This window comes from Nymphaea colorata, chromosome 8 (assembly GCF_008831285.2).
Source record: "Nymphaea colorata isolate Beijing-Zhang1983 chromosome 8, ASM883128v2, whole genome shotgun sequence".
In the NCBI taxonomy this organism is placed as follows: domain Eukaryota; kingdom Viridiplantae; phylum Streptophyta; class Magnoliopsida; order Nymphaeales; family Nymphaeaceae; genus Nymphaea; species Nymphaea colorata.
The window spans coordinates 20,656,982-20,667,435 of NC_045145.1; the positions used below are offsets into that span (position 1 = coordinate 20,656,982).

A 10,454-nucleotide genomic window follows, 5' to 3' on the forward strand; every position below is an offset into this window, starting at 1 on the left:
TACCCAGCAGGTCAAAGCAGAACATGGACAACATGCAATTTCTAATACCAATGTCAAGCCGGCTTTTGGATGAGATTCCTGGCTACTGGAACCCCAGCTCCACCATAAGCCCAAAACCGAACCATCTGAAGTTGCAGGCTCGCACTTTAAGCATTAACGGCAACAGAAAAACCATCTCACCTTTGCCCCTATGCTTTGTTTGCCAGGCTTGAAGATCGTCAGAACCTGCAAATTATGCTGCTCAAACAAAAACTCTTAGCCTACCTTGGAGGAACCAGGGCGTGCACCGATTAAGCTTGCCAAAATGAGCATTAAATCAACGAATATGGAAGACATGGATCGTCAGATTTAAGCAACAGGCTCCAGAAGACGGAGGCAGAATTTACATCCCGTACAGAATATGAAGTATGAGAAAGGGGCTACATGCACCCCCACAAGAAAGAATCCAAAATGTGACATGTAGTCACCTTTAAACAGAATTCCTTTTTTCTTTTTCCATCTACCAGGTAGCTTTGGTTTTTGTAACCTTTTTCCTCATGTACACAATTACAAGAATGGAATGAGTGACTCTTCCTATACCTTACAGTGCGTCAATATATAACAACTCGCAGCAGTCCTGGCTGCGGCTCACTATACTCCAGGCCTTCTTCTTCAAGCAGGTATCTCTCGACTGCAATTGGCAGCCTAGCAGGAGTGCGAGATCCTTTGGTTTGGTGCCCGTTTCCCACACAAATGTACACTTGCAGGCGTTGAGATGCTGTTCTTGCAGTGTTTCTGACAATGCTTAGCTCATGCTTGAGAACATGTATGGCTTCATTTACATGCAAGCCATTCAAATCGATCATGCGCTCTTGGCCTTTAACATAGCCTTGGATGTTAGAAGCAGAAGGATTTCTGGACCAAATGTAGGAGCAGCTTTTTTAGTTCAAATAAAATATCAGTGACATATAAATACACGTGACTGAGCAAATGAGCAGTCCGGTATTGCATCCATGCCTGCAAATAAAGGAAGAGACGACCAAGCTACCAACCTCTGCTGGAAAATAGATTCTCTGGCTTTCCCATGAGCAGCCTTCATATGCATATTGTGCAATTGCCCCTTTACACTCAGCTCTTTTGCCAAGGCTCTGTCTCCAATAAGATATGCCTGCCTTGCCTGTCAAAAGCACATCAGAATGTGTATAACAAGAAATCACAGGACAACTTTGAACTCTTGATGAGTTGAATTACATATTCAGTTTTTGTAACTCATGATATAATGAATGGGCAAACATGGGAACCAACAAAATACAGCTGAATTTAGCTACTAGAGGTCTTTTCTCCTTTTGCCCATAAGGAATCAGAGACGTCACTTCTGTCATGTGATGGTCAGCCACAAGTTCACATCCACAGACATCAGGTACTCAATAACGAAGATATATAGAGAACCAGTGAAAGACCAGACAGAACTTGAATAGTTAAAAATATGAAACCATCACAGGTAAAGACGAACATCTTGAAAAGTGGAAACATTAACTCCATAATACAACTATGAGGAATCTTACTACATGGCACTTCGTTTGGGGGCTGGGGAGAGGAGGGTGAGGTGATTTAGTGTTGTTCTGCCAATAATGGTATGGAAACATAAACAAGTACATAAAAAAATCCATTGAAGGAAGAAAAACTGAAGAAGAAAGAAACAAAAGGGGAAAAATGGGTTCCGGACAACGAGAGGCAATGGGGATAGAGGATACGCAAAAGCTTGCGAAGAAGTAGTGCTTCTTATACTAAAAATAGTTAAAATTGCTTAACACTAGGTTATGCAACATTTATGTCTAGAGACTCTAGACTCCAATGAATTTCTGAACATGTTTGATGTTTGTACATGTGTAATGTGTTTGCCCAATAGCTTTCTTCACCTGGTGGAAGATGAAATTTACTGAAAATTTGGAGTTCAATATGCTCATATTTATGCCATCAAGACTAGTAAAAAAGTTTGGTGTCCTTGCAAGCAACCAGGAAGCAAGTCAGAGAGTTTTCTTAATAGGACACCTTTCCGACAACAAGCCTTGCAGGCCAATTACCTGGTCAAAGTAAGCATTCCGGACATGTGCATGATCCTGAACTTCTTCCCTAAGCTCTGAATACATATTCGCTGCAGCTCCAATTTCGGCATGTGCAGATTCAACACCAGAGGTTAATATAATCCATTAAGAACATTGGAAAATAAACGAAAAAGAAAATAATAATGTAATAGAAAAAACTGGCCGCACAGTCATTACCCATTACATCTCCAGTATCAAGCCAGATAGGAGCTCTGTGCCCCATGCCATAATTCTGCAATCTGCCGCCATTTAGGGATCTACTGTTTCCAGTAATGGAGTTAGATAGATGCTGGGAAGTTCTACTTGTGCCTATACTCACCTCAGATGAACCATTTCCTTCATACTTCCAATGACCAGACTCTGGTGAGGCAAGTTTCTGTACCACTGATGCAAAATTTGTTGCATTTCTGGATGTTCCAGAAAAACTAGATTTCCCAGAAAGGAAACTTTCATTTTCGATTGACCTGTAGGGGTTGACAGGTTGCACAATATCATCCCCAGCATACTTTTGTAGGTCGTTCTGAGAATCTGCTACTGAAAGAGCAGAAAAGTCAAGGGTGCTGAGATTTGGAGCTGAGAAGGTTTTAGAACTGATATTTTGATTAAGCCCAGCATCCCCCTGAACCTGAAAATTGCAAACAGTAAAAGAAATGAAAGGAAAAGAAAAAATGGAATTTAGCAATAACTCTTTCAAAGTCAACAGAAACCCAGCATCAACCAAGTTGAGACAGTTAGCAAACAGCAGTGACTCACTAACTAGCGACACGCTATTCGTTACAATGCAACTATGCAGTTTCACACAAACAATCTAGACAAGAGTGGAAGATAGTGACAAAAACTACAATACCTGAACGAATCATAAAATAATACTTGATTTCAATTTTTTAGATATCTATCTTCATCGCATCCCCTCAGTAACACCACCTTGTTTGGAGAGTTGACTTAAAGTAAATTCATATATTTCGCTTGCACAGTACACATATCTTTGAAGATTTCCAGATAAAGATCAAATGACATTTTTGTTTAAATAGTATCTGGTAAAAAACTTAGTTATAACACCCTGAAAACATGGGCAACATCCAGTTACCACATTCTAATGCATACCGTTTACCAAGCTGGACCTAATATTACATTCTGCAGGTTCGAAGTTGGATAACACTGGTATTTGGTTGTTTCAAATCAAGATTCAGCTCAGCTCCCAAACTGTGATCTAGCCAATGACGCCTATCTGACCTAAAAGAAGCACCCAATCTGGTGCTTTGCCTTATGGGGCATTCCAGAACAATGTCATGGATAGAGGAAGCATTTGAATGAACCAGTGTTAGAAAGTCGAAGCAAACCAATCACACAGAAATATCACATTATACAATTTTTTAGAAAAAATAAAAGGGAAAGACTCCAAAGAAAGTTCAAAAACATTTTAAAAATAAAAAAAAATGAATAGAATGTGGCACCCTTGAATCAGCCAGCCAATTGAATCAATTTGTCATCAATTCCATCAGAATCAGCCGATTCAGGCCAAATGCCTAGTTCAAAACCTATTGACATCTTAACACATGATCCACACAAATCACACAGTGTCGTACCTCAAGCTGTGTAAGCATCTCAATAGTAGAGTTCAAATCACATCCACTGGCATAGTAAACCCCCGCGAGGCTTTCTGCAGCAAAACCAGGAAATTCTTTAGCCAGGAATGTCAAATGGTTAGGAAAGCTGTCATCAAGCCCCACATGTTCACTCAGAAAGCCGTTTGAGAACCCAGCACTCGAATCCCCTATTAAAGCAAGTTCTTCCCTTCCTTTGCTCAAATGCTGATTGTTATTCAGCAACTGTTTGTCCCATGGATTACTTGGCAAAGTTAACAAAGCTGATGATGACTGTTCTTTTCCATATGCAGGAACATAGAACAACATATTCTCATTGTCGCTTTTATCATCAACCCCATGCAAAGAAATTTCCCGTGCCTTGCTCAGCAATTGACTGCTACTCATTGATGAAGAAAACCTAGACAAATCCATGCCATCATGCAATGACAAACCAGCTAGTGAGATCTCACTAGGCCCTGGCTGCTCATCCCCAGCCATAAACTTGAAATCCGGAGTAATATCATCAGGAAGTTGGCGGCGCCAGTACTGGTGGGCCTCTTCATCAGACTTACTTGAAATAGTGGAATCATTTCGGTCTAAAACTGCCTTGCCTGAGCTACCAGACCCACCAACCTTTGATACATCAAGATGATTAATGCTTCCAGAAGAAATCCTAAGCGCAGAAGGAACAAATTCTGCAGCATTTGGATTTAAAGCTGTAGATTTGTTTAACACACTAAGCTTGGTGCTTGCGCTACCCTGAAGATCCTTAGAAGACAAGTTCATTCTTAATTCTGATAACGACACATATAACTGTATTGCACATACAACAACAAGAGAAAAGAACGCTCCTGAAAAGGTAAAGATGAAAGTAGCCAAAATCTTCTAACCCAGGCCTGGAAAACAAGCACTGAAAAAACTGTTAGCAAACAAATAGATTAATCAACAGACTTACTGCAAAATGAATCATAGATGAAAAATCACAATAAAACAACCTTCTGCTTATCAGAAAACCATAGAAGAAAAGGAAATACAACCATCTCAATATTTGGAAATAGAGAAAAAAAGCAGAAAATTAAGTAATGGCCTTTTGCAGTTTTCTGAAACAAACACAGATGCCATAAACAGCTAGAGAGAAATTGGTTCAGTCTTCACTATTCACAGTTAACTACCTTCAAGTTTCAAGCAATGCAGGCGATCGTTCCCAATACGTTTTGAGTGTATGAGGCCTATGCAATGTCATCAACTCTTTGAACTTCCAAAGAAAAAAATGTTCAAGATGTGATAAAAAGCAATTGTCCCTTTCAAGAAGGGATCAATATTTCTGTCGTTCAAATGATGAATACTTTCTTTCCCGTAGCTTTTACATATCCACTCATATCTACTGTTCAGTTCAAAAAGGATCTTCTTCTTACAAACCAGAAAGTGCTCCGAGAAAGTATATATTTTAATTGAAGGCCATCGTGTCTTGAATTCGCATCTAAATGGAAATCTAAGTTTCAGCTTGAACTAAAGTGAATAAGTTCCATAATAAATAGTATTGTCAAATAAACATCTGCTTGACCATTGGATAATGAGCCTGTAGTACTGCATGACACCAACCATCAACATGCTGCTTTCCTTTTCCCTTGGAAGTTAAAATGGAAACTAACATTTCATTCTAGATAATGTTGAACACTGAACATAAAGCAAATGTAACTACTCATTATCTGTTCTGAGATCTCAGAAGGACTTGAAGAGTGCAGTTGCTGTGTTCAGAATAGAGATTGATAAGATTTATTTTCGATTTTAAAACATGAGCAGTAGTAAAGGAATCAAAGGCATATACAAGACAAAACACTAGAAAAAAAGAAACTTAGAACAAGCCAACTAGTATAACTAAATGAAGACATGCAGATCAGTAATGTCCATTGAGAAAGAGCAGCACTACTGCAACAAAAGAATGATTTATGACAAAACAATAGAAGTGCCTTAGAAGTTAAAATTAATCTAATTGCAGAATCAGCAGCTAGAGAAGAAGCTACATATGTTCATTTTCTTTTATATCCTTCAAGGACGATGATGCCAGGTGCTATTTCTAAGTTGACGGCAGAATGGTCTACTCAATTTACGTTCCCCAAAGCATCTGGACATGTGTTAGATGGACAGAAGCAGATACCTTGAAGACTTAAGCAGAGTTCACCTAGAATACTCATAACAGAGAAAAACGGAATTATGAAAACCGGCACTGCATATGTATCCTTTCATAGTGTCCCTGGACAATCAAATGCAGTTCTGGGAGAGGCGCCTGCAGTGTTCCACATTTCTAGAGAATGACTACAAACACAAATCAGCGTTAAAGTCCTTTTTTCCTCGATAGATCCAAACACTAAGCAATCGGTCTTTTTCATAAACTTGTAATAGAAGACAAAGAAGGACGAGAAATCTATCGTTCAACAGAAAAACGTGTAAATATTGAGCACATTCAGCAACATATTCAAAATGGCAACAGAACACCCAAACAAAATTCAGTGAGAAAAGGTAACAATGGATCTGATATCCCTTTAAATTATTGCATCTAGAAGTTCTTTGAGCATCTGATTAGCAACCTAGACTGATACTCAAGTCCTTCACCTTCAGTTTTTCCCAAACAGATTAAGCTAACAAAAGCAAAACGTTCAAATATTAGCAAATTCCAAAAACATTATCTCGGAGATTCAATCATATTTAACAAGAAGAACCTACTCTCACACTAACCTTTCCCTCGCATACACAACTAGATGAGAATGTTCAGAAAAGAAGATTTGATCAAAGAAAGTAAAACCACAAGAAAACCTCAACCAAAAACACTCCCACAAAGGATGAAGCTAAAAAAGGAAAAATGAAAGCTTGAAGATGAAAAGTGACATTAAACCTCCTAGAATTCTCTTCATTCGACCCTCACAATGCTTACCATCATTCGATGCAATCAGAAGTAAATAATATTTATGGAACATCACAACACAGTTAAGAAGAAGAAGTCAAAAGAAAATTCAGGTTCGCCATGAAGATAAAGAAACCAATCCAGGAAATGTACAACAAAAATTTAAAAGCAAACAGAGGAACATTCAGGATAAAACCACATCCAACCGTGAAAAGCAAAGGGGGAACGGAAGCTTCCGCTTCAAAACCCCCTGGTGAACAAAATTCTGCAAGAAACTAAATCATCAGAGCCGATTTCTCGGATCTACAGAGCTATACCTTTCCGCAGCTCAATCAGAAAAGTGATTGCAGTGTAGATGAACCAAGGAAGAACATCCATCAGCGAATTGCCCAAAGGAGAGAAGACGGAGAAATTTTCTCTGACAAATTAAGAGAAGCAACCTTAGGGATTCAGGACCTCGAACGATCTTCCCCCCTCCAAAAACCCTAAAATCTTGCTCCGCTTCGAAGACCCCTCACCTTCCCTGCCCACCAACAGCAGAGAGGCAGGGAGGCCTCATATGAGAAACCCCATCTCCTTCCCCTCCTCTCACTCCGTGCTACAAGTCTGACCCTATTAATCCGCGGTATTTATAGGTTCGCAGTTTTTCTTTTAGAAAAATGTCCCGAGAGTTCACAAAACGGGCCTCGTTTGTGAATAAATCTCATGTGTGCCATTCTTGGCGACCCGTTTGTGCGAAGTTACGATTATGACCTCACATTAGAGGAGAAAGATAAAGAGAGAAGACCTGTGACCCTTTAAACTGATCCAATTTGTAATTGGATCAGGTAAATTAATACGCACGAAATCGGATCCGATAGCCGTATGATGCAGTCAAAGACCGTGATGGTTAAATTTGATCCTCAAGTTTTATTATTTAGTCTTAACGATAGGAACCCACCCAATTTTCTTTTTAAGGAAAAAAAAATTGAAAATATCGAAGGAAAATGAACGAGAAAAACACGTTATTTTGAGTTTCTTTCTATGGCTGAATATCATGTTATCTCTCTCAATCATGAAACTGATACGGATCATGAGACTCCAGTGCAGGTAGAAAAGGAAAGCAACTATGGGTCCATCTACAAGGATATAGTCGAAGGAGAGATGAAGTCATTTTCCACTCTTCCCTTACTCATCTTCTTCTTTTCGCTCCAAACTGACCATCCGATCTATTAACAGATGATCCGATCCGATCTATTAACAGATGATCCGATCAAACTAACAGGCTAGTGAAAGTGCGTAGATGCATGACACTCTAACTGATCGGTATCTGGCTCTCCACCTAGATCCCGAAACAGCTATGGAGCTTTGACAGCTTTGGACTTGAATCAGAGAATGAGATGTGTTAAGATTCTAACATATGAAGTGAATTCAAGATGATCAATGGCTAAGTTTAAGATCTACACATTTTAGAATTTTAAAATTGCAAAATATCTTATTTAAAACTACGAGTGGAGCATTTAACTTCAAATGTGAGGATCTAAAAGATCGCAAATACTATTAGATCTGAAGCTATGAAAGCCTCAAGAGGTGGGCTGAAGAGTCCCACTCTCAAATATGGGGGTTTGATGTGACGGAGAGATGTTGATTTGGAAAGAGCTTAACACCAGTAACCGAAAGTTTATCAAACTAATGATCTCAAACATGACTTATGCAACCGTCTTAGTATCCACATTCTTTTGGCTTTATGTTCATAAAACCTTTGATTAAGAAGTTGGAAGAGGAAAGGTTGGAAGGGTTAGTTTTAAACATAGTCACAGAAAAACACATTTTTTTTTGAAAAAAAACGTGATAAGTTAAATGACTGTTTAAAACTTTAAAAACCATGTTTTTTAATCAACATTAAAAAAAAAACACTTTTTTGACACTTTTTAATGCGTTTTCAAGTTTTTTCACTTTTTTTTTTATTTTTTTAGTTTTTTTAATGCCAAATAGTTTTTTTTCATTTTCTATTTTTTATTTGTTGCAAATATACTTATCTTATGATGTTTGTGTTATTAGTTTCTCACTCATTTTATTTTTTCATATTTTTATTTTTTAAAAATTTATTGTACTTTTTTAGTTTTTTTCAATTTCGCCGTATTATACCTGAGAAAAACTTCGCCATTTGAAACTCCAAGACGTTATTTGTGACTATGATTTTAAACATAAGGTTATGGAACATCTGAAGGATTTTGTATCATGAGAGATCATCGAACACCCTGATTCTTCATCTCTATCCTCAATTCTATCTTCCAAATGGAGTTTTAACTTAAGAGGCAGTTTGGGAGGTAGCTGTAAGATAGTTTATTCAGACAAGGAATGGTGGATGCGTCTGCTATCTTTTTTGGCGATACAATGAAATATTCATCTTACTCACACAAGATTTTACAATAGAAGACTGGCCTTGACTACCATATGGGTAGTCATTATTTACTCATACAAAATTTTACAATAGAAGACCGGCCTGACTACCATATGGGTAGTCATTATTCAAATTCTACTGACACTCCTTATTCAAGCCAAAACTCTAGTAACAAAACTTTGGTAGCAAGGAAGGTCCACTCAAAGGATTTTGCTCCAAGAGGGTTTGGATCTAGATATAGGTTTGGACCTATTTGCAAACCAAAACTAACAAACAAAATAAAACAAAAGATGGAATAGCTCAAGACAGTTTAATTGAACAAGTGATGTCTTTACTCAATTTGGTGCTATGAGGGAAGGAGTTTAAGGGAACTGCTGCAAGTACTCTGAAGCTTAGATCTGGGATCCGCAGATCCAAATTGGCAATAGTAGGCGGAAACGGCCTGAGCTAAGGACTAGTGCTTTTTGGCTGCCCATTAATACTCGATCTAGTGGTGGAGCTAGAAAATTTTCATGAAGGGGACTAAATTAAAGTTTCTAAATTTTAACGAAGGCCGAAATATCATTTTTTAAAATTTTTATTCGATACTAATGGATTTTTCTAAAATTATGCACAAAGCACTCGCAACTTTGAATTGAATGGCGCAGATCAGCTACTCTGGCAAGGTAACATTCCGACCTTGAGGCGGCTCTGGGATTCCATACGTGACCAGGGGAACCAGCTGGGCTAGTCACTGGTCAGACAAATCGTTCAACTTTTTGATGGATTTTGTATTTAAAAAAAGAGGGGGGCGCCAGGCCCCTACGGCCCCCCCTTGGCTCTGCCCTTGGGTCTCACATCAGATCTAGCATTTTCAGTGTCATACAATCAAATGCACCTTTAGTTTTCCATTTTAATGAGTTACCATCTATGACTTGACAAATTTTCTCACAGGATCAATTCAAGTATTTCAAGGAAAAAAGTATTGGCCTAAGGTGCTCCTTCTATCCCTCATGTCCACCTTCCAACATAGAGTACAAGTTTGGGAAGTGAAGTATTGAAACTTCAAATTTAGTTGTTTTAAGCTGATGCGGCTAAGTATGTGCCCGTTCTAAATGGCCGAATCAGGTTAGAAGTAATTGCTTTTTTTCACTAAATCCAAGTCTAAACTCATTGTCAGTATATTATGTTCTTTTACTTCCTAGCTACCAAATGACGATCTTAGGGCATTTTGGTAATGTGAATAGTAGCAAACTATTTTATGAATCTGCCTCAATTTTTGGGGTGGACTCATAAAACACTATGTTATAATATTCATCAAAGTTCCATGAATATGGTCCAAAGATTAGGACATATTCATGAAACAACTTAAAAAGTGACATATGAATTTACCTCAACTTTTGCAATAGATTTATGACATAGTTACAAACTATTCTATTTGTCAAACGGATCCTTAGGATTACCATATTAAAGCCCTTGGAAACTTCAACTTCTTTAAATTGTTTAAGGTCACTATTAAT

The 10,454-nt window shown here is 38.1% G+C and overlaps 1 protein-coding gene across 2 annotated transcripts; it reads right to left on the reverse strand.

Moving 5' to 3' along the window:
* Window positions 1-290: 290 nt before the first annotated feature.
* On the reverse strand, window positions 291-7,168 carry LOC116258859 (polyadenylate-binding protein-interacting protein 7-like). Of its 2 annotated transcripts, none has more exons than XM_031636278.1 (6): window positions 6,890-7,168; window positions 3,671-4,566; window positions 2,262-2,709; window positions 2,064-2,134; window positions 1,032-1,156; window positions 291-894 (listed from the first exon to the last, which is right to left on the reverse strand). In XM_031636278.1, exons 2-6 carry the CDS (start codon window positions 4,454-4,456, stop codon window positions 591-593), a joined length of 1,734 nt encoding a protein of 577 aa, XP_031492138.1. In that variant the 5' UTR covers window positions 4,457-4,566; window positions 6,890-7,168; the 3' UTR covers window positions 291-590. The 2 variants fall into 2 exon arrangements, with proteins under 2 accessions (XP_031492138.1, XP_031492139.1); XM_031636279.1 differs by having other exon boundaries at window positions 3,671-4,580.
* Window positions 7,169-10,454: the final 3,286 nt, after the last annotated feature.